At 37.2% G+C, this 24,138-nt stretch overlaps 2 protein-coding genes across 3 annotated transcripts; one reads left to right on the top strand and one right to left on the bottom strand.

Annotated features, from left to right (window-relative positions):
- Positions 1 to 285: 285 nt before the first annotated feature.
- Positions 286 to 18,252, bottom strand: LOC133849148 (serine/threonine-protein kinase phg2). Its single transcript, XM_062285052.1, is given in 4 exon segments — positions 286 to 953; positions 4,649 to 4,834; positions 15,497 to 16,426; positions 17,958 to 18,252. Coding segments are annotated over 3 exon segments (1,656 nt in total). The 5' UTR covers positions 16,299 to 16,426; positions 17,958 to 18,252.
- On the top strand, positions 13,865 to 23,831 carry LOC133849154 (microtubule-associated protein RP/EB family member 1). Of its 2 annotated transcripts, none has more exons than XM_062285060.1 (3): positions 13,865 to 13,999; positions 22,720 to 22,880; positions 22,941 to 23,831. In XM_062285060.1, the coding sequence occupies exon 3, from the start codon at positions 22,948 to 22,950 to the stop codon at positions 23,704 to 23,706; it is 759 nt and encodes a 252-aa protein (XP_062141044.1). In that variant the 5' UTR covers positions 13,865 to 13,999; positions 22,720 to 22,880; positions 22,941 to 22,947; the 3' UTR covers positions 23,707 to 23,831. The 2 variants fall into 2 exon arrangements, with proteins under 2 accessions (XP_062141044.1, XP_062141043.1); XM_062285059.1 differs by lacking the exon at positions 13,865 to 13,999 and adding an exon at positions 20,250 to 20,342.
- The last annotated feature ends 307 nt before the right edge of the window (positions 23,832 to 24,138 follow it).

Consider the following 24,138-nt stretch of genomic DNA (forward strand, 5'->3'; position numbering starts at 1 on the left):
GAAAGGAAATAGAAGAAAACACTTGGCAAATTGTTGATTTTATTGCAGTTTGGCTTTTATTTTTGGACTACTTGGTTGGTCATTAGATTCAATTTGTTTTTCTTGCGGTGTAATTATTATTATTATTATTATTTTTTGTTTATTTTACTTGTAACATTTACAGGATGAACGTGTTTTGAGCTACATTTAGAGAAAAACCATTTGGTTGCGGCGGCGGGGAAGCCATCTTAACACATTTAACAACAAACAACAAGATGAACAATGTGAGCAGCAATAAACGACTCGTTACAGCTTCTGCTGGGCAAGTTCCTCGATGGTGCGCGCATTCGTCAGCGTCACCCACAATGGCGACTGAATGCTGGCCAGCGAATAGCTTTCGCCACCGCCATCAGCATCCAGAGATTGTGATTTGCGCATCGCCGAAACGGAGCCGGAGCCGGAAGCGGAGTTGAAGCCATGTTGTCGACGCTTCGATTCGCGTTTGCTGACGCCAAAGGCGATGGCTGCTTCGCTAGCTTGATTACCACCTCCTCCGACACCGCTGCTGCTGCTGGCGCGCAACTCCTGGAGGCGACTGCGTCGTTTGGCCAACGCTGCAGGATCCGCTTCCCGCATGCTGCCCGCTTTGCGAAGCGGCGGCGTGAAGCGAGGCGACAACGTTGACGACTCCTCTTTGAGCTCCTTCAGGGTCTCGATTGTTGGCTGCAGCTGCTGCAGCTGTTGCTGTTGTTGCTGCTGCTGTTGTTGTGCGTGTGCTAACTGTTAGCTTGAGGAGAAGGACATCTTGTAGGAGGAATTGGTGTCCATGGGCGATTCGGCATTTAGGATTTCGGTCTGCGTTTGCTCCACATCGCTGCAGCGCTCCTCCAGCACCGTGTCCAGCTCCAGCGATGTAAAGCCCTGACTTAGGCTTCGTTCAGGACGTAGACTGATAGCTCGCGACGATCGGTAATCTGTGAGAGTAAGGCATAAACAAATTATGTTACAAATTGCCACAAATAACCAGCGGCAAGAGAAGTGGAATGACTGAAAAAACTGAAAAAACAAAATAAGGAAAGGACAAAAACAAAAAGAAAAAGAAAAACAAAACACAATGCGAGGAAAACAAATTGAAAACATGCGATGCGAACGAAGTGGAGTCGAAATTTAATGTGAATCTTAAGACGTGCGTGCAGAGACACGCCCCCTTTTTTTTTTGCCTTCCTCCCGCTTGGGCTACAGTTCAACGCACAGTGGGCAACAAGTGTGTGATGAATTGGTTATTTTAACAGCGGGTGCCACTGTTAGATGACTTGTAAGTATTAACAGACCTTTAACAGAGTTGTTAACAGCAGATGTCGCTGTAATGTGCGTAATAACTTTTATTTGCGTTTAAAAATCAAGCTAAACAAGGCAGTTGATTTAACTAGAATACTTCGTAATGTTAATGCGGGACTCTGACTGTTAATGTTAATGTTCATGGTAAGTTTATCAGCTTTACAGACAGCTAACAGCACAAACGACTGTTAACAGCGACCTCTGGCAAGCAGCAGCCACAAACGAACAATCGACTGTTAACAGTAGGCGTCTTGTAAGCTATGCTGCTAATTACCAGTTCCTGTTAACAGGACGATCGATCGTCGACTGTTAGCAACAGATCTGTGAGCAACTTATGCTTATTAGCAGTTATTAGCAGTTGCCGCGAAAAGTAGGCAACACTTTTATGCAAACTTATCCACTGTGCAGAGAGCGTAATTGTTTTTCAAAAATGTATGCACAAAAAATAACTAAAGAGAAGGGCAGCGAAAAATTTCGCACGCAGTAAAAAATGATGAAAATGTAAGAAAAACAAAATGTGTGAGTTTTTTTTTCGTTTGTGGGGCGGTTTGTCATGCAATGCGTTAACGTGTCGCTGACAACACGACAACGCACTCATCATCATGACTATCATCATCATCATCGTCACCATCATTATTGTTATCATTAACATTGCGAGGGACACATCTGACTGACTGTCTGTCCGTCCGTGTGGACTGTTGAAGTGGCAGAGCCCGCATGCTGCAAGTTAACCAAACACTGAATATGAAATTTATAGTCATCAACAGAAAAGTAGGGGAATAAAAAAAGAGGTTTACTCCTCGCATTCTACCTGCGTTTTTTTTTGTTTACAATTCTGTATGTTGCTGTTGTTGCATGCAAAACGAGGGCAAGCGCCCAAAGGTATGCAATGCAAATGAAAATGCAGGCTGGCAGGCAGCAGCTGCTCCTGCTGTGCTTGACACATGCAAAACAGCAAGAATATCTCGTTACGTATGTGTGTGTGTGGATGACGCTCACTTTCATTGAGTGGCTGCCACTGTGTGGCATACAACTCGCACAACACCAACAACAACAGTCACAGCAGGCACTCAACTTCAACTTGGACTTTTCTTTCTTTACTTCTTTTGCTAGCTTTGCCCTCATGTGATACCCTTTTTTGTGATGAGCTAAAGCAGGGTATAGCTACCTATTGGGGCATCAATTTTAGAGAGAAACAGAGAGATAAGGTGGCAAATATATGGAAGAAAAAAGAGAGGGAGAGAAAGAGAAAGAGAAAAGAGCAAATCTTACTCTTTTATCTTACCCATTTTAGACGTAAATAAAGGAGTGAGGGTGGATAGAGATTAAGCAAGAGAGAGAGAGAGAGAGAGAAAGAAACAAAAGTTTAGAGAAAAGCAAAGATTGATCTACAATTATATTGAGAGCTGAGAAGACGAAGTGCAAAAGGCAACTAATAAATTAAAGAGAGCTACGAAAAGGAAGAAATACAGAGAGAGAGGGAGAAAAATATTAAGGAAAATATAGAAAGACTTATGAAGTAAAGAAAGGAGTGACAATGAACAGAGATTGAGCGAGAGAGAGAGAGAGAGAATTGGAAACCGAAGTTTATAGAAAAACAATATGAAGTTCATATATGAACTGATTCTCTATCTCTGTTCCTTTCCTTCATCAAACGGAATAGGAAATGCAAAGACAGAGCAAGTTAGGAAAGCAAGAGAGAGCCAGAGAAAAGAGAATGAAAAAAAAGAAGTAAGAAAGACAATTGAGAGACAGAGATATAGATTCAGTTAGAGAAGTAAGAAAGGAAAAAAGTAAAAGCTCGTCTTGCTTTCTATATTTTTTATACTCCTCCATATCAAGTACATTTTTCTCCACGTCATCGCTTACAGCGTATCTCTGCGGCGATCACATTCTTTCTTTACACCTACCCCACTAAGTTTTGCTGTGACAGCTTTTGCATTTAAATTTGATTGCTTTGAAAAAGTGAAATTTTTATTCACAATTTTATGCCACACACTCCACAACACTCCACTCGCAATATTAAAATCGCTCCCGCTGCGCGCTGTGAGTTGAGAGATGCGAAATATTCTGGGAATTTTTGTATATCAATTGTTGGATATCGGTATTACGTTTAGGTAAGCGCACAAAGCAAACACAGCATATCAAAGGCGACAAAGTTGCCAAAAATGTGGCAGCCAAAACAACAAAAAACAAACAAAAAAAAACCAAAAAAAAACCCAGCTGAATTTCAGATGTGAAAAGGGAAAGCAGAACACGACTTTGAAATTGGAATTTTTTGCCGATTTGAAAAGTCAAAGCGATGCTAAAGTTGAGAACGAAGTTCGTTATCACATATGTTTGTATGTGTGCATATTTTGGTTATGCATTTAAATTGTGCGCCAAAAAGCAGGCAACACAATTTTGCATGCGGGTAGCGAGAGACTCACACTCAGGTGTGTGTGTGTGTGTGACTGTGTGTGAGTGTGTGTGACAGTATAAAATGCAATTTATGCAGGAAAACAAAGCGTGGCAAATTACAAAATTACCAACACCACACAAAAGGGAAGCGAAGTGACGGGGTATTGAGAGGGAGAGGGATGGGGAGAGGAGAGCGAGCTCTGCACGCTTTTGGTAATGTCGAGTAAAGACTATAAAATATATGCATAATGACTACAGATAAAATGGCACGCACACACATACAGATTTTTAAAGTTGAACTATGAAATTTAACTATGTGTGTTCGAATTTTACTAAGTTTTAAATGAAATGGAGTATGTGTGTGAGAGAGAGAGAGAAGAGAGGGGTGCCAAAGTGACAGAGAGAGAGAGAGAGAGAGGTCAATGCATAGGTGAATATTTTGTAGAGAAATAAAACTATATTGAGTTGCTTATTAATTGTAAAAATGTAGTAGAAAAATGCAATAAAACCACTTGACATAAGAAACTAGATCAAAAGTGATAAGTGATGAGTGTTATTTACCCTTGCAAAAGGTAGTGAAATTAATGTAAAATGCTTCATTAAAATGCTAGACAAGTCTTAAAAAGTCTCATTAAATTGTTGTCCCAAATATTGTAATCATAATTAAATTATCAATTTATTGATAGGTCTTTTATGTCTGCTTTTTGGATATCGCTTAGTTTTATCATTCAGATACTTAAATGTATATAATTCGTAAAGATCGGAATGCTTTACCGAAATAAGAAATAACAAATATGTAGTTATAATGAGAAATTTCAAATAAATAAATTCACACTTTTGCAAGGGTATTTTGGAAAGAAAGCTTTCGCTTGTGATAAGTAGTTTTAGGTGTGATATTTTCTCGTACACACGTTACAACATTCAAACTCACTAAGCCTATGAATTGGACTAAATCTGACCAGGCTGACAGCATGGTCCTGCATATCATAGTTGCGTCGTCTGTCTCGCTCCCTCGCCAATTTGGCCCGACGACGCAGGCAGCAGATGACGATCAGGGCCAGAATGGGAAAGCCAAAGATGCATGAAACAATTGGTATGACAATCGATTCGGGTGAAACTGCAAAGAGAAAAGTTTAGTCAAATTAATCGTGATGTTTTCACTACTCTACATAATATTATATATTGCATAGAATTTTAGATTTAATGCATAAAGAAAAGCTTCATCAAATTAATTGTAATATTTTCAATCCTCTACATAATATATTCTATATCATTTTAGATTTAATCCAACTTAATCGTGTCTGAAAATCGTTTAAAAAGTTGAAAAAAACGGAAGCACATTTCTTGAAATACATTATTTAAATTTTTGTAGCTTAAGGAAATTATTTCGGGACTAATTAGAGTATTCTCCAATTGATTAATGTCTTCAATTTATTAATTTAGTTTAGTAATCTTACATCTACATCTCTCAGACTTGAGTAAGGAGATTAATTAAATGAACTCGTTTAATTTAGAATCTGGACTTCTTCACAAATTCCTAAATTTTTATATTTTCGGCAACAATTTACTGCAATTACAGGGTATCTGCAAGTCGCTGAATAACAGCTAAGATGTATTACATGACATTAAATGAAGCAACTTTAATACGATTAATTTTAATGAAATTCGCTAAGTGTATTTCTTATATTTTTTCTTAGCTGCCACTGAAGAACAACAAGAACTTTACTATTTACTTAACAACAGCAAAGTGAAATATACTTATAAGCACAGGTTAATAAACCTTCAACTTAAAACTAAAAACTTGTTTATACAGCTGCAAACTTAATGTGAGCAACACTTTTGTGGTAGAATTTGTGAAAGTGTTGCTCATTAGCTTGCATATTAGCTGTAATAATATATAATAATAAAATAAAAGAATTCCTAAAAATAAACAAAATACAAATTTTCTAATTTAGCTTTTCTTACTTTCTTTAAATTTCAATTAATAAAAATTAATAAACTAAGGTTGTTTTTAGAATGCAATAAAATCTATGACACTCAATGAAGAGTGCAGTGAATGACTTAGTAACTTCTTAGAAATAAGAATAAAATAATAATAATAATTAAATTGTTAAATATAAAATAATAATAATAAAATTAAAAAAAAATATAATAATAATACTTTCTAATTTGTATTACCAATTTATTGAACTACGTTCATATTTGGAAATTTGTATATTTGTATTTAGAATTTTTCATTTTATTGTTTAAATAAAAAAAAAACAAAGACTATGTTACAAGGTGTCTCTAAGTCGTTAAGTAACTGCGCAGCTGTTTTGCATAAAAAAAAACCAAGTAAGAAAGTTACAGTCGAGTGTGCTCGACTGTGAGATACCCGCTACCCACTTTTAATAAGGCAAAATATTGCGGTATCATTTTCAAAATATACCGAAAATACTAAAAATATACCAAAAGGTATGTTTGGTATATCGATATAGTACACCATTCAAAATATACCATAGACGGCACAATATGCCAGATTGTCGGCCAAAGCAACTAAGAGCCCTAGGAAGTAGGCGTTCTTGCCTATACAAAAGTATTTCTTTAATAACTTCCACAATTTTTATCTGATCGCAACCAAATCAAGAAATCATAAATACTATAGTTACTATTGTACGAGTATATACCAAAATTCGCAACTCTAGCTTTAAAATTACGCTTGTTATTCAATTTTTTTGATTTGCGGGGGCGTAAGTGGGCGTGGCAAAAATTTGAAACAAACTTGATCTGCGTGCAAACATAACAAATGCTGTAAAAAAAAATTATATCTGTATCTCTTATAGTCTCTGAGATCTAGGTGTTCATACGGACGGACGGACAGACGGACAAACGGACAGACGGACATGGCTATATCGTCTCGGCTGTTGACGCTGATCAAGAATATATATACTTTATAAGGTCGCAGATGCCTCCTTCTACCTGTTACATACACTTCCTGCCGGCACAAAGTTATAATACCCTTCTACCCTATGGGTAGCGGGTATAAAAATAAAAAGAATAGCTCATTTATGACCCGCTTCAAAAATGGCGCCTTACGCAATTGTGTCCATTTTAAAACAGGCTGTGCCATGAATGTTAAACGCCTAAAAGCAGACTTTGCCATTTATGTTAAGCCTTTTTTTGTGGGCCTGTGTGTGTGTGAGTGAGTGTGCTTGTGTGTGTGTGTGTGTGTGTGTGTGTATGTTGTTAGCTAATTGCCGCGGTCAGAGACCAAACGCCAAACGATTTACGCATTGTTTTCGCGGCAAAAATAAGCTGCAGATTATTTATTCATGTGCTTAACACACACACACACACACACACACACAGTGCACACATTATAAAGTAGGCAAGCGGAGAAATTGATTGTGTTTTGTTGTGAGGCTCATAATTTGAGGCTCATCTTTTTGCGGGTTCATTTGCATGATGGGCCCCCAAATATAGGCAACACTTATTTACGCTGACAGCCAGCAAATTGGAGTGTGAGTGAGATGGTGAGAGCGGAAAGGGAGGGAAGGGAGGGAGGAAGGGTGGACAAAGGGCAACCTGCTTATCTGGGGCAGCAAAAAGGCATTTTGGCCAACAAAAAAGAGTAAGAGAAAGAAAAAATGACGAAGCGTCTCTCGCTTTCACATCTTTTACTTTGCATTTCCCTTTCATTCGCGTTTGTTGTTGCTGTTGCTGTTGTTGTTTTTTAATTTCATTTTCATCCGGTCGCGTGTAGCGTGTTTGCAACCTGCTTTCAACCGCTTTCATTTCATTTCATTCCATTTCACTTTATTTTGTTGTTTTATCTTAATGATTCAGCGGCTGCTGTTGCTGCTGCTGCTGTTGTGTAGTAGAGGAGAGCACTTGCACACTTGAAGCACTCGAAGGCCACTTGAAAGCATTTCAGAGTTTCAGTGTCCTGTCGATGCTTATCGGCCGAACGCAAAACACAAAACGCGTGTTTCAATTTGTCTTTGTGTTTATCACGAGAACCCAGAGAAGTCAACAGGAGCAACCAACAACCAACATCCAACAATAGCAACAATTTACCGGACGAAGAACATTTGCATTAGGGTCGATGGTCGTCGATAAGGCAGACACAGAAAACACAGCAGATCTTTCTCCTACATACTCTATATAGTACATATATAAATGTATACAAGTGTATTTATGTGCACGATGTACTTATTAAATATGTATGTGGGCGTTTTACTTATGGCGCACTTCTCTTGTGTAACTAGAGTTGACTGCCAGCTGACACGGCCACAAAACACTGTCAGCAATTATCGTTTATTTATGGAATGAATTTCAGCAAAATTTACGCATGACTTTATAAATAATAAATAAATGGGCAACAACTATGTGGTTTCAAATACTCAATAATTCATTCAATAAATACGAATATCAAATGTATCATGTATCCACGTTCATTTATCGCATAATAAATATTAATACAAATGTTTTTCACTCATTTTATTTACTTAATTAATAAGTCATTAGAGTCAACGTATAATGTGCCTTAATTTATTTATTAAATGAGTAAGTGCAAATAATGTTAATGTAAAGAAAAATCTGCGTGCATTCATTTATTTTATAAACAAATAAGTTAAGCCACAAAATAAAAAAAAATATTAAAATAATAAGTACTTAATGTAAAATACTTTTAATATACAAAATTGCTTAAGATAAACTACAATAAATAAACAATATATATATTATATTAAAAGTAAAAGTAAATTGAAAATAAATAAATGAATTCATATATAGTTGAAATTAAATGTGTGCAGTAATTGTAAAAAAAATGTGATGATAGTAATTGTAGTTTGGTGAAAAAGAGTTCATCAAAAGTTGCTTCAATGTTGTAATAAGTTAAGAACATTATTTGTATTTTGAGTACTTGTAAACTAAGTTATGTTTTTATTTGTTTGTTGCTTGTCTCATTTGCTATTTGCTCAGTTTGAAAGTTCACAAGATGAAACTTTGCAAAGAGAAGTCTGTATTTGCTAAGTCTGTGAGTCAAAGGCTTAAAATTGTGACAGCAATTTGTGTGTGGACTTTAACACTAAGGTTTGATGTCAGAGTTTTTCTTGCAGTGTACTGCGATGAGAATTGTAGTGTTGCCATTTGCTGTTACACCCACAGCGCAATTATGCCTTAGCTCAAAGTGGGCAAGTGCCACGCCCCCATGCCTAAGCCACAAAAATCCGCAAAAAGGGGGCCACCAAAATGTTGTTGTCGTCGCTGCTGTTGCTGTTGTTGTTACTGTTGTTGTTACTGTTGTGTCCTAAATTTAGCTTGGCAAACATGGCCAAAGTAGTGTGGGAAGGTTAGAAACGGATTTGCGATTGCTAACGGGGCAGAAAACAGCAGACGATGGAGAGGAAAATTTGTAGCGAGGACAAAGACGAAGACGAAGAGGAGGGTGAGGATAAGAACGAGAGGGGGGGGGCGTAAGAAGATGCTGCTGCAGTTGGTGCTGCCAACTGTTGACGCAGCTCGCTGCTTGACATTATTGAATCCAATTAACGCCTTCAAAGTGACAGTTCAAATTTACACAAATTGACGGCTAACAGTTGGACCAGAGGGGTGAAAAGTTAGAAGGGGGAGGGAGGGAGGTAAGGGGAGGTGACAGCAGCCTGAGAAGACAACAACACAACAAGCAGCAAGAGAAGCAACAACAACAACAACAACGGCAACATCTTCTTGTCCCTTTGAGCATGTTTTTCGAAGGCCGCCGCACTTGTCTCTGCTTCTTCAACTTTGGAGTCACAGCACTCCCCTTCCCTCCCCTTCCCTCATCCACCCCCTTCTCCTGCTGTCATTCTCTGAATGCCACACCCCCTTTCCACCACTCACACAATCGCTATCTGTAATTCAAGCTGAGTCATCAGGCGAACGCGTTTGATGCTCGAAATATTCAATAAATACAATAAAAATAATGCGCGCTCTCTCTGTCTCTCTCTCTCTCTCTCATTTCCCTCCCCACACTCACTTTATCCCCTCTGCGGCCATCGAAATTGAATGTTTGCATATTTGAAGTCAAGCCAGGAATGCGCTACAAAGGAGGCAGTCGACAACAACACATAACAAAGGCAAAATAATAAAAAAAAATCAACTTAAAGTCGCTGCCTTTTAAGTACCCTGCAAACAAAATATAATTGCCAAGTGAAATTGGTTAAAAAGAGAATTCAATTAGTTTGATTAATTTATTTAACATCGAATTTTCCTTCAATACGTCTTAGTCTTGTAATTGTATCGAAAGTCTTGTAATATACATATATTTAAGACAAAGTTCTGTAGCAAGTCTCATGAACTAAACTTCGCCGAGATCACATATTAGATACATATTTTGTTCTTCAAACTTCTTCAAATGTACACAATGAAGGATATTGGACTAGAAATAGAAATTTAACGCAGTTTTTGGAATAAATAATCGCTCTACCAAATTTCATGAATACAACTCAAACATAGGCTGAGTTCATATGGTACATATTATAGGGTATTAAGAATTAAGCTACATGTGGAAATGCAAACAAAATTATTTATTATCTTTTGACATAAGCAATCGCTGTACCAAGTTTCATGAATACAACTCAAACATAGGCTGAGTTCACATGGTAAGCAAGCACAATTACAATTGTAAACGTATTATAAGGTATTAAGAATTTGACAGCGACTTTTTCACGCAAGTTTGGTTCAATTCAGAACATTCTTATCAATGTCGACCACGCCCACAAGCAGCACTACTTTAGTAGAGTTAAGCTTTGGAGGAGGATGAAGAAGAAGAAGAAGAAACAGTTGGTGGCGTGGTTTTCTGTGTAGTTCGACACGCTTAAAGTTGCGACAAGCGCCCAAAGGCGCGTAGTTTAAGTGAACGAGTTGTCTTTGCAGCCAAAGGGCAGATGCTATACTTGAGTCTGTGCGAGAGAGATAGCTAGATATAGAAAAAGAGATAGAGAGAGAGAGAGAGAGGAGGAGTAGACTAAGTTAAGTGTAAGTGCGCCGGGTGTTGAGCTACTTAGTGAGTAAGTGTTTAAGTAATGCCAATCAATTGCCAGCGCCTGTCAACAATAACTACTAGAGATGAGCGCGTGACTATCGTCAATTAGAGATGGAACAACGAGACGATGATTGCCACTTTAGAGATGGTTCATTTCACTTAAATTCAAAGCTAATCAAAGTATACTTTTCCTTACAGCTTTAGAGGGTAGAATAACTATGCAGAGTGTGACCAACGCCTGCAAAATGGCAGATAGCAAGGAAGTGGCCGCTAAAGGTGAAACAGGCAGGTATCGCAAAACTATTTATGCTGACACACAGCACCGAGAGTGAATGAAATTTTGCCAAGTTTGCCAAGAATTTGCGAAGAGCAAACTATTTGGGCAAGTACGAAGTATGCTGTTAACTATCCCAGGCAAAGAATTTTAACAAAAATATCTTGGCACGTACTATCGTACTAGTGTGCGTATACTTGCAAGTGCGAGTGTGAGTGTGAGTGCAGAGAGCGTTCGGCATTTTTTATTGAATGAATTTACGCAATCATTTTTATACTAGACTCTCGCATATGCGTTGACTCGTAAATCTTTTTTTACGCGTCACACCTAAAAACTTTGTGGGGTATAACAAGTTTGTGACAAACAAAAGTTAACTCTGTGGTCATAAAGTATGGTCTGTCTGTATTTTCAAAAATTCAGACAATTCACGACAAAAATTAGTCACCTAACTTGTGACTTAACTTAAGACGTTAAAAATGTATAAAATAATAAAGTGTTGATTTGAAATTTGAAATTATATGTATGTAGATAATATTATTTTGATAATAAATTTTCCCTCCTATTTTTGTTGTTGGTCACACTTAATTTGATGGAAGAATTTCTATTTAGTATTTCACAGCCAAGCTCACTTGACTTTGGACTTAACTTAAGACGTTAAAAATGTATAAAATAATAAAGTGTTGACTTCATAATATTATTTTGATAATAAATTTTGCCTCCTATTTTTGTTGTTGGTCACACTTAATTTGTTGAAAGAAGTTCTATTTAGTATTTCACAGCCAAGCTCACTTGACTCTGTACTTCTTTTATTTTTTTGACTATGATTGTTGTCAATGTTCGGGTACAAGTTTTTTTTGGTGGCATTGTCGAAAAGAATTTCGATGTCAGGCGGCGCGTCCCTCGAGTCGCGATTCCTCCAGAGAGAGGCAGAGAGAGAGAGAGCGTGAGAGCGTGAGTGGAGCCGGAGGACATTGAAAGCGCTGACATTGACAACGTCGTCGCAGTCGTTTCTGGTCTGATAAGGATGAGGCTGAGGGCTGAGGAGAGATATGTATCAACGACGCGTCGTTGACATCGGATTGGTCTTAATAGGCACAAACTGAGTCAGCAGCTGGCTTTAGCAGCTAAGCCAAAATGTCTGCGCCCCTTTCCCCCTCACTCTCCTTCTCGCATTTTACATATACATACGTATTCTTCTACTCCGGCAAAACAATCAACTCTATAGTCCGGCACAATCTGTGCAATTAATGCGACTTAAACTTGCCTAATTGCTGCACAAGGCCCGAAGGCTTTTCAACTTGTGCGTGCGAGTTCCAGCCTAGAGATGAGCGCGTGATCCTAGAGATGGGAGCAACATGAAGTTGAATAGCGTCTAATTGATAATTGAATAGTTTACGATGCGAGCTGTGTTCGGTGTTCGGTTCATTTATCTTATTGAAACGTGTTCGATAGCCTCGCTAAATGGCAAATAGAAAATATTGAACAAACAGGCAGCTGTCTTGCCCAATTGATTGGCTGGTTTCGCGTTTCAACTTGTTATGCAGCTAAAAACCATGCACTACAGTCAAATACAACTATAATGGTCTATACAAATGATGTAAGAAATTAAAAAAAAATTTATAATTAACAAACTTACATATTTTTAAGTAAAACTCTAACAAATTTTTTCAGTAACATAATACCAATTTATCTTTTATAGCATTGGGACAAAATTTAATGATTTATTAAATATTTTTATCAATTCAACAAAACAGAAAGTTACTCTATTTTTTATTTTCTTTTAATTTCAGTTATGGTATGTTTATTTTATTTTAAATATCATGTTGTGTTATGTTATGGAATGTTATGCTACGCTATGTTATGTTATGTTATGTTAAGTTTCGATATGTTATGTTGCGTTCTGTTATATTAGGTTATGTTATTTAATTTTGTTTTTTTGTGCAACTCTTTCAATATTTTTGTAATATTATTTATTTTAATTGCTTTGAATGAACATATTTATAAGTTTTTTACCTCCTTGTGCTTCTTAGTCAAGTCGTACTGTGCTTTGGCATTGCGTTCTGTGTTTTGCTTGCAAACACGACACGTGCTCAGCTCCAATTGGCTTCAGGCTTCGTCAGCTTCTTCAGCTTGTCTACTTCCCCAAAACTTTTGTGACTGTGAGTGTGAAATGAACATTTGCAGAGGCAAAACTGCACACAAAAGAAAGACAACGGCAGAGCAAAGCACAGTACTTATCGATGGACCAGAAGTACTATACAAATCTTGGCAGCCAGAATAAAGAAGGAGAAATCATTGGGCGTCATTGCGGATAATGAGCCAACGGATGGGGCATCATGCAAATTAGCCACTAATTGGAGATGCCACGCGACTTCTCCTCGCCACTTTTCGACTGAGTTGAGCCCAGTTGAGCCTGCGATGAGCTGAGCTCAGTCGAGTCGAGTTGAGTTGAGTTGAGTTGATTTGATTATTGGCAGATGAATTGTGCCGAAGGAAGAAGGGTCAAAGGAGCGAGCGGACAAACATTTGACGGCTGACATTGATGTGAGGAGCGTGCTAATCAGCCAGGCGATTGCCAAATTCTAATTAACTGACCAAATTATCGCATCGCCTTCCTTGCCCCGCTTGCCTCGCTTTCCTCGTTTTCCTCCACCCAACTCGAGATGAAGTCGTCGAGTTCTGCTTAAGTCATTATTGATGACAAGCTGACAGCTTGGCTGACAGACAACTCTCTCGCTGTCGCTCTCTCCATCGATTCCCATGCGAATTTGATGGGGCCAAAGTTTCAACATTTTAATTGCAATTCCCTAATTGAAATCTATTTATATCTAGACGATGTATATATATAGAATATTGTATGTGAGTAGCAATCATTTCAAATCATAGTTGGCGTTCATAATTTCACCTTTTTCACAAATTTTTACAAATTCATTCAACAAATCTCTATATTTTTTTATTTACAATTTTTCCAATTTGGATTACAACAGTCTCTCAAGCTTCAGGTAAGAACAAAGCTATTTTATTTTAAGTCTGCTGCGAAATTTTAATAGCCAGCTTATCATTCTTACGGTCAATTAAAGTTTCTATGTTTCCACTTGAAAGCAGTTTTCTTGTCGGATTATGCTAATTATTTGAGTTTTAATTTCAAATTATAAGTGAGAATTTGTCTTTAGCCAAGTTGAATTGTTTTAATCAAGATTTCCTTTTATTTATGTTGGCTGAGGTTGAGAATATAGTACTTTACTTCATTGTGATAGTGTTCCTCTTTAAATGAGTTTCTTATTTAAATATTTTATGCAATTGCATTTCAAGCTATTAAGTTTTAATACCCTATTAAAAGTTGTAACTTTCATAGTTGTGAAAAGGTTTTGTTTTTTTTTTTCTTTTTTTTTTTGTATGTTGGAACTCAAACTTTAAGTGGTTGAGGTTCAATTTCAAATTGTTATCCATTAGCCTGGATAGTTGAAGTTTAACTTTAATATGTTATGCACTTTTTAAGTAAATAAGTTATTATAACCTATTCCAAACTTTAAAAATGCGATTAAGGGCTATGGAGGTCGAGACGCTGTTTAAAATTTGAAAATTGTACACATTTGCAATTCTATCACATTATGAAGTGGAAATTTTTTTAGTTGTAATATGGTTTTCTATTTTTGAATATTAAAGCTTAATTTGAATATTAATGTAACTTTAGTATTCGTCGTCCCATAAAGTTTTCTATTTAAGAGTGCCTTTTAAAAGGATTTCATTTCCAAATTATAATTTTAAAACGTTACCCATTTGCTTTTCTTTAAATGGTGTATTTTTTAAAAATTAAAATATTTCGTATGAAATTAATGAAAAATTTTAGAATTCTACAGTCTTGCTCTAAAAATAAATAAATAAAAGTTATTTAGGATTGTTTTTTAGCACACAAATATTTCAATTTCATAGTTGCAAAATGGTTTTTATTTTGAAATATCTCTAAATGAATTTATTTACAAATTTTCAAATTTGACCCATTTGCGATGATTCTTTTTTTAAGGATTGTCTTTATACCCTTAGAATGAACATATTTAAAATATCTTTACATGAATTATGATTACACGTTTTAGAATTCTACCGTCTGGGAACAGATTCGATTTGGAATTTTCTGTATATTATACAAACCTTTAAAGTTTAAAAACTTTGTGATAAAATCTTTGTTGTAAAATAGTATTTAAGCGTAATTTTATACGAATTTAAGATTTAAGATTGTCTTTGTGTTATACTAACTGTTAATTCCTTTTTCAAGCAATGAATTTAAGATTTAAGATAAACTTTATTCCATGCCAAGTTTTAAGTCCTCATTCAAAATATGAATTTAAGATTATTTTTATGCTATACTACGTTTTAAGAACTTATTTAAGTTACAATTATTCCGTTTAGAGTTTAGGCAAATTTTAGCCAAGGCTTTTAATTGCTTCGCTTTGAGTATGTCTGATTGATTGACTGACTGATTGAGTGATTGACAAACTTACCCGTTGGATAGAGAATGGGTCGATTCTTGTTGCCGGCCGCAATGAAGGTGGCCATCGTCTGTGCTGGAAATGTGCTTGCCGCACCGTGTGGCAAATGTGTGATGGCTGCCGTTGCCGCCGCCGCAGCCGTTGTTGTTGTCGACGACGTCGTTGTGGATTCAATGAAACCAAGTTGACTCAGATTACTCAGCTGACTGAGGTTGCCCAGTTGGCCAAGATGGCCCACATTATACATGCTGTTGCTCTCGTGCTCCAAGCTGTTGCTGCTGCTGCTGTTGTAGCTGCTGCTGCTGCTGTTGTTGCCACTCAAATGGCTAATGTGACTATCGTTGTTGCTACTGCTGCTGATGCTGCTGCTGTTGCTGAAGTTGCTGCTGTTGTTGCTATAGTTGTTGTTGCTGCTGCTGCTGCTGTTGCCAGTTGCTGGCTTGATGCGCTGGCCATGCAACAACAACGTGGGCAATGCGAAACCATGTTCGCCGGCCATCGTTGCCAGCGTGTGGTTGAGCAATGCTTTCATATTTCCCGTGGTCACCTGCAGCAATTTGGACGTTAGATTTGTGGCACGCCTGGGATTTGCCACATCCTCCACACGTTCCCCCTTCTCGACCTCCTCCTCCTCCTCCTCGTCCTGGTTCTGCTTCTCCTCGGGCACCTCCTCGTTGTTCTCGCCGTCGTCGTCGCCGTTGTCGTTGTTGTTGTCGTCTCCCTTATGGGCAGTCAGATTATTAATGATTGTTGCTGTGGTTGCGGTCATATTGTTTAATAATTTCGCAGCATAATCGTAAATTTCAATAAGCATTTGGACGCGCCTGCAACTATTCGCGTTGACTCCTCCGTTTTCCTCCTCTCTTCCCTTTTACAGCTGCCTTTTTGCCTTTTGTCGGTGGTGTGAGGTGTGGTTTTCTCTGAGCTGCTGCTGCGTGCTGCCTGCAAGAGAAGCGAGTCGAAATTGTTGTTGTGTGGGGGGCATTTTCATGATGGCTGCTAATTGCTTTAATGAATCATTGTCCCGGCTTGCCTCGAGGCGGTTTATCTGGCATTCCGCTTGAGCGACGAAATGCGTAAACACGCTCGATTAAACGAGCATAGATCAGACTCTGGCTGCAGTTCTATATTTGTACGATAAAGTCAACACCAGGCTATAAATACCTAACAGCTAAATGTTTGCCATTTTTTTGCAAATTTTCTCAACTGCTTGTTAAATATAGCAGTCACTTTAACATCCACTTTAAGAGAGGAAGGAGTATTAAGTGACTGATAAATTTAACAGCGCAATTCTTTAAATTCAAATTGCATCTTTTAAGCTATATATAATATATTCTATACAGGAGCTTGTCCACTCTTAGCCACAGTGCTGCCAACTTGTTGCACAGCGTTGCCACATTGCTGCACAAAAAATAGAAAAAAACATGGGAAAATTCTAGACTAAAAAGAACCCAACTGCTTTGTTTGCTTTTATAGACACTTTATCACATTGCTGCATTGAAATTGGTTTTCTCGAAACTTTCTATTAAGTATGCAGTCAATATATCAATACATTTATTGACGCATATTTCCGATTGTTATGAAGCCCTAACAATTGAGTTAGTTGCGGGTTCGCAATTGCCTAAACACACACGCACACACTGAAAACACATATAGAAAACCAGGAACATTAAACCCAAAAACACACTCGATATCTCGATATAACAACCAACCCCACCCAAACCTTGGTTATTTCCTGTGCTGTGTTGTCCGCCTGCCTGCCTGCTGCTGGCGATTGACTGGCCAATGAAGCGCGCAATCGAATCGAAAGAGCTGCCGGCAAATGGCGTGTGGCAAGTGGCAAGTGGCACTTGAGGCTGAAGTTGTTGCTGACTCTGGGGGACACTTTGGCGACGCACAACAGCGCCATAAAAAATATGTTAACTATTGTGTTTTGTTGCCTCAATCGAAAGGAAGAGGAGAGAGAAAGGACACGTTGTACTATGTGTCGTATGTGAAGCTAGTCCAACTAGCTTCATTACCAGCAATCGCAACGAATCGCAATCGCAATCGCAATCGAAATGAAATGAATTCAATTCAATTCAATCGCCAAACGGCAAACGCGAAACGAAACGAAACGAAACGAAGGAAGGCAGCGAAATGAAAATGAAACCAGCAATGGAAATGGAAATTCATGCTATGGCATTGGGCATGTCCACTCTCCACTCTGGCGCTGCCACCCCGCCTCCGCGTCCGCGTCCGCCTCCTATCTGCTCTTCTGTTCTGTTCTGCTCTGTGATGTGCTGTGTTCTCCCGCCTTTGCCGCCTGTGGCGTCGCGCCGCGGGACACAATTAAATGGCCGAGCACGAAGCTGGGCTCTAATGTTCGACGTCCTTTCATATGGGAGACTGTGGACTGTGCTGGACATTGTGCTGAGGAGGGGGAGAAATCTAGCTGAATATCGCCGGAAGCACGCGTCGCTCTTCAACGTACCGTTGATGTGTTGTGTTGTGTTATGTTGTCCCGTCTCTTGTCTCTCGTCTCACATGTGGCACCTCATTTCTAGCACTTTGAACACACACACACACACAAAAAAAAGAACATACTCAACACTCGACACACTTTTTCGCTTGCAGACTTTTATTTTTTTCGAATTTGAATTTAACCGTTTTTTTTTTTGTCAAGTATCCAGCGAAAACCGTTTTCCAAATTGCGTTTAGTGATTTACGTCTTTTTTGCGAATTTTTCTGCTTTGGCGCTCTTCGTCGTGTCCGATGTATTTCTTGTTGCACGCTGCGTTCACCGTCGCTTTGTGGGCCGCCGTCGCGCTGCCAACGCGCTTTTATAGTCGGCGCCAACGAATTTCCCTTTAAGCGCAAAATTCCTTCTGGCCCCACTGGAAAGGTACAAATTTCGCTCAGCTCTCAGGGTATTTTTCTCTTTGGTGCACGGGAAGGAAATCGCATTTGGTGGTTGGTAGAGGGACCAAATTGTTGTTGTAGCTGTTGTTGTTGTTGTTGTTGTTGGATGGCGTGTTAAGCACAACATAAATATCAACTTCTATGGCATAAACAATAGATAAACTTTGATGAGCTCTTCATAGTATATATTTGCGCACTTTTATCGAGAAAATTTGACTGCGTTGTGTGTGCGCATTATTAAAGCATTATTTGATTTTAAAGCTGCATTTTGCATATGCGTTGGCACATTTCATCAATTATTTGTCAGCGATGCAATCAACTTACTATCGAAAAGACAAGTTTCCGAGACTAAACTTAAGGTCTCCTAACCATCGACATCAAAATGAGAGAATGTTCAAACTTGTCCCATATTGTCCATTCATTATTGTACAAGTTTTCAAATACTTACTATCGATAGTTAGATTAAACAACACGTTTGAAGTATACAAAATATGAGCAAGAGTCAAAAAAAAAAAGGCAAATAACTTGAGCTTTGCTTTGGTTTGACATAAATCCAATAAAGCTATTAGCTTATTTACTATTAGTAGAATTGCCGATAGTATATATTTGGCGGCTATACGAAGTCTGACTATCGATAAGCAATTTTTCAGAAAACTTTTCGAGCCTTCATCATTATCATTACATTAAGCAAATGTTGGAGCTTATCATCATCATTCTTCTAAAGTTTTCAAATATTTACTATCGATAAATTAATTAAAACATATCGATAGCAAATATCGTAGTTTTAAAGTGGATTGCTAATAATTTGAGCATTACATTTAGCTTAATTTAAGATGAACAAGAAAATATATTAGTCAAGATTACATTCTATTAAAAGTTTTCAAATAGTTACAACTATCGATCAATAAATTAAAGAATACTGATATGACATATCAGTATTATTATCAACTTTTGAATTGGTAATAACTTGAGAACTTTAGCTTAACGTAATATTAATATCACATTCTATTAAAAATTTGCAAATATTTACCATCGATAAATTAGTATACCCTTTACTATCGATAGTAAATAATTTTTGGACTAATCGCCAATATATCCAACGGTTTGTGATTGGCATTTTGCAGGGTGTTTGCTATTTAAGTGCTTTGTTTATGATGGACATGAATCTTAGGCCATTTCTTTTTTTTTTTTTGTTTGCCGTCAAGTTGTAATTATTTCACTTCGAATATTCGAATTTTCGGATTCGGATTTGGTTTTGGATTTGGATTGATTAGGTCATTGCTGGCCATGCGCATTTGCCATGATGCGTTGCCCCAACGCTTGGTTTATTTCACACGAATTTTGGAGTGAATGGCAAAAATCACTTCCCCTTGTTGTGGCCCCCTTGTAGATATGGGAATACGCAACACTACTACGTGCCACTTGATGAATATTCCTTGCGACGCTTGATTGAATTCAATTCCATCAAATTCTCAGCTGCCACGTCATGTGGCGGCCACTTCAACTCGATTGAGGCCCTCCACACTTTAACTGTTTTCCGTCTCTTTCTATTTATGTGTATCTCTCCTCTCTCTCTCTCTCTCTGTCTCTCTCTCTGTCTGAAGTGATTAAAACATTGCATTTAATGAGCCTGACGGACAGCAGCACAATGAGCACAACCTGTTTCAGGTCAAGGGGCAGACTGACATGCCAATTGTGCCCTACGAACTGAGGCATATTAGTTCGATGTAGCCACATGGAATGGAACAAAATATATTATATAAATATACTATATTTAGTTATATATCGATATAAACTGACAGCTACTTTTCAACAAGTTTCTAATGTCAAAAAAAAAAAGAAATTCAATCTTTGTTCTCTGACTTTGTCACTAAAATTTATAAAAATTTGAGACTTTTTCAAACATTTTTTAAAATTCTTTTTAATTCGAAACCGATGCAAGTGCAACATTCTCAAGGTGAGTTAGAACAAAAAATTACCATTTGTTTAGGAGTATTAAGTTTGGGTTAAATTATTGATAGATTTGTGTTACTTTTCTTAATATTTTGCAAGCAATTAAATATGTATTTCGTTTGCATGGAGCGAATCAGTTTTAGCTTCGCTGCAGGAGTTTTCCAATAACTGGTTTTTTCTAAGCTTTTAGAAGTTACATAGAGTAGAGAGAGAAAGAGAGAGAAGGGAGGGGAAGGGAGGCAGGCAATCGCACAAAGGATCGAATCAAAAGGTTTGCTCCATTTGAAATTGCGGGTTGTAGAAATGGAAATTGAATTTTTGTCATGAATGCAATCAATTAAAATGTATAAATACGAACACAGAGAAATAAAAGCCAAATACAAACAGAGCACAGCAAACAAATAATAACTGCCCTATGGGGCAGGTGATGCTCCCGTCCCCCGCTCCATCGCTCCCTCCCATAGAGATACCAATATATAGGGATCAAAACGAAAGAGAGAGAGGAACAGATGTGAAGGTGGCTTTACAATTTAATTGCATTTGTTTATGTGCAGCCGAAAAGCTTTTAGTCGAGTCAACTGCAGCAACAACTCGTACGATTCCCGAAAATTAAATTTGAAGGTACACTTTTTTTAATCGACTTTAAATAAATATTATATAATCAAATATTACTAATTATTTAAAATAGCTAAAAAATATAACATTTTTTTTGTGAAATAGCCAACATAACAGGCTCCTGCAAAATTGAGTGGTTTCTAGTTTTAGGTCATGCAAAAATAGCCAAATCTGGCTAGAAAATACCCAAGTTGGCAACACTGCCACCAATACGGGCTGAGTCACAATAACTAGATTAATTACGAAAATATTGTTTTTTTGTGAATTCCTCAATTTAACAGTTTTTTTTTTGTCAATATTGAATAATTGAGATTTTTATAAATTCAATATGTCGTATCAACAAGGAATAATGCCAGATCAATCATTTCTTTGGGATGTGTTTCAAAGAGTTGATAAAGACCGAAGCGGACATATTTCTGCCGATGAACTTCAAGTAGCCCTTTCCAATGGCACCTGGTCTGCATTCAATCCCGAAACAGTCCGCTTGATGATTGGAATGTTTGATCGCGAAAACCGAGGAACAGTTTCATTTCAAGATTTTGGAGCACTTTGGAAATATGTAACCGATTGGCAAAATTGTTTTCGATCCTTTGACAGAGACAATTCCGGAAATATTGATAAACATGAACTAAAGCCTGCGCTTACATCATTTGGTTATCGCCTTTCCGACCACCTTGTTGAATTTCTTTTACGTAAATTCGATCGATTTGGTCGTGGGACTATTCTTTTTGACTTTGATTTTATTCAATGTGGCATTGTCCTCAATACTCTTACAACAGCGTTTAGAATTAAATTGAATCTAGCAACCTCAAACTTTTAAAATATTCTTATTATATAAACATACATATTTTTATTATTAAAACAAATTAAAAACCTTTATAATAAATAAAAGTTATATAAAATGCCTTAATAGTATTTCTATGTTTGTTATCATTGCGTATTCTTAAATTAATGTATTTCAAATGCATGAATTATAATAATAGTACATACTTGTTATGTTGAGACACGCCCACTTCCACCCCCGCAATTTTGAAAATATTGAATAGATATATAAGATATTTATGAAATACTTTTGTATTCGCTTTAGCTGACAATCTGGTATATTTTATTACTCTATGGTATATCCTGAACGCAGTAGTATATCAATATACCAAATATGACTTCTGGTATATTTTAAGTACTTTTGTGGTATATTAATTCGGTATATTTTAAACTTATATTGAATAGATATAAAAGATATTTATGAAATACTTTTATATTCGCTTTAGCTGACAATCTGGTATATTTTATTACTCTATGGTATATCCTGAACGCAGTAGTATATCAATATACCAAATGTGACTTTTTGTATATTTTAAGTACTTTTGTGGTATATTAATTCGGTATATTTCAAACTTATATTGAATAGATATAAAAGATATTTATGAAATACTTTTGTATTCGCTTTAGCTGACAATCTGGTATATTTTTTTACTCTATGGTATATCCTGAACGCAGAAGTATATCAATATACCAAATGTGACTTTTTGTATATTTTAAGTACTTTTGTGGTATATTAATTCGGTATATTTTAAACTTAATATCTCACTAATTCGTGTATCTCATAGTCGAGCACACTCGACTGTAGTTTTCCTACATATTTTTACTACTTTGTATGTAAATCTATTTTAAGCTCTATTTATATATTTTTATTTGATTAGTTTTGTTATTATTTATGTAAACATTTAAATTTATACTTTGTTCAATAAATTTATTTTATTTTGCAGTGTATTTTATAAGCATAAGGGATACTCAATCCATTAAGCAATTCAAATTTCCCCAGTATAATTTTAAGAAGCGAACAAATAGATTTTAAACTGGATCACTCGCACTCTATATTTCATTCATTCAGACAAAGCAATTCTTATCAAATTTATCGGTTTACGAGGTAAGCAGTAATATGATAATACAAGTATGTATAAGAAATTATAAATGAAAATCCGCATAGCTTCAGGATGCGTCGCAACGTCTCAGCTTCGGCAGCGAACTCGACGGCGACGCGAAATCAACGAAATCGTTGCCAGAAGGCTGTGAATGTGAGTTTTACACGCAACTCGAGGATCATGTCACGCCACGACATTATGTTCTGGATCAATCACACACTGCAGTCGAACATCCCAAAGATTGAGGATCTGTGCACTGGCGCTGCGTATTGCCAGCTGATGGACATACTTTTCCCAGGCACTGTGCGCATACGTCGCGTTAAATTCACGTGCAATCAAGCGTTCGAGTACATCAACAATTTTCGCATCCTGCTGCAGAGCTTGAATATGGTGGAAGCGACTTGTCCGGTCGATGTGCAGCAGTTGGTGAAGGGACGCTTTCAGGATAACTACGAGTTTGCCATGTGGTTTCGCATCTTCTACGAGGCCAATTTCAAGCAATTGCCGCCTGACTATAATCCGCATAATATACGCGATTCGATACCACTTTCTATTGGACCGTCGCGAATGTTGCCTCCGCCTGTGTCGACGCCGAGGCCAAAGCGCCGATCTCTAAGCGTGCCACAGGAGAAGGCAACAACCATGCCCACAAAGTCAACAACGATGCAAGTGCAAAAGCAATCCAAGGAAGAGACGCCATTGTTGGAGTCCCCGTCGTCGGTGCATGTAATGCGCCGCGCCACCTTCAGTGTAGACACAACTGGACGACTTCATCCTAGACTAATTCGCGATGACAACGGCCGATTCTTTACATTACCCAAAATCGAGTAGTAGCCAATTTAGTAGCTTCATTCCACCGCTGAAGCTCACCACAACAAAATTTGACAATGTATAATGTAAATTAACCCACTGTAATTGATTGTGATATTTAGTAATGTAAGATAAAAAAAAAAACCCAGAATACTGAACAAAATGTGTGTGGATTTTTTTTTAGTTTATACCATTTTCAGATAAACTTCAGATTAAGTATTAAAATAATATACTCAATGTCTAAGAAAAACGTCTTCTTCTTTTGTATTATTTATTATGTTCTATTTATTTTGCATATCTTATAAAACGCTCTAACAAATTATTTTAGCAGAGGCACAATTTGAATTTTACCGCCGTTTATAAATATTCGATTAATTTCCCGCCTCTGTATTTTGCAAATGAAAAATGCCCAACAAACGTTAAAAAAATGTATGCAGAGATGTGGGGTTTCAG

The sequence above is a fragment of the Drosophila sulfurigaster genome, chromosome X (assembly GCF_023558435.1).
Source record: "Drosophila sulfurigaster albostrigata strain 15112-1811.04 chromosome X, ASM2355843v2, whole genome shotgun sequence".
NCBI classification, from domain to species: Eukaryota; Metazoa; Arthropoda; class Insecta; order Diptera; family Drosophilidae; genus Drosophila; species Drosophila sulfurigaster.

Excerpts from the sequence above, each read along its gene's own strand:
- LOC133849154 (XM_062285060.1), top strand. The coding sequence starts at position 22,948 with ATGCGTCGCAACGTCTCAGCTTCGGCAGCGAACTCGACGGCGACGCGA.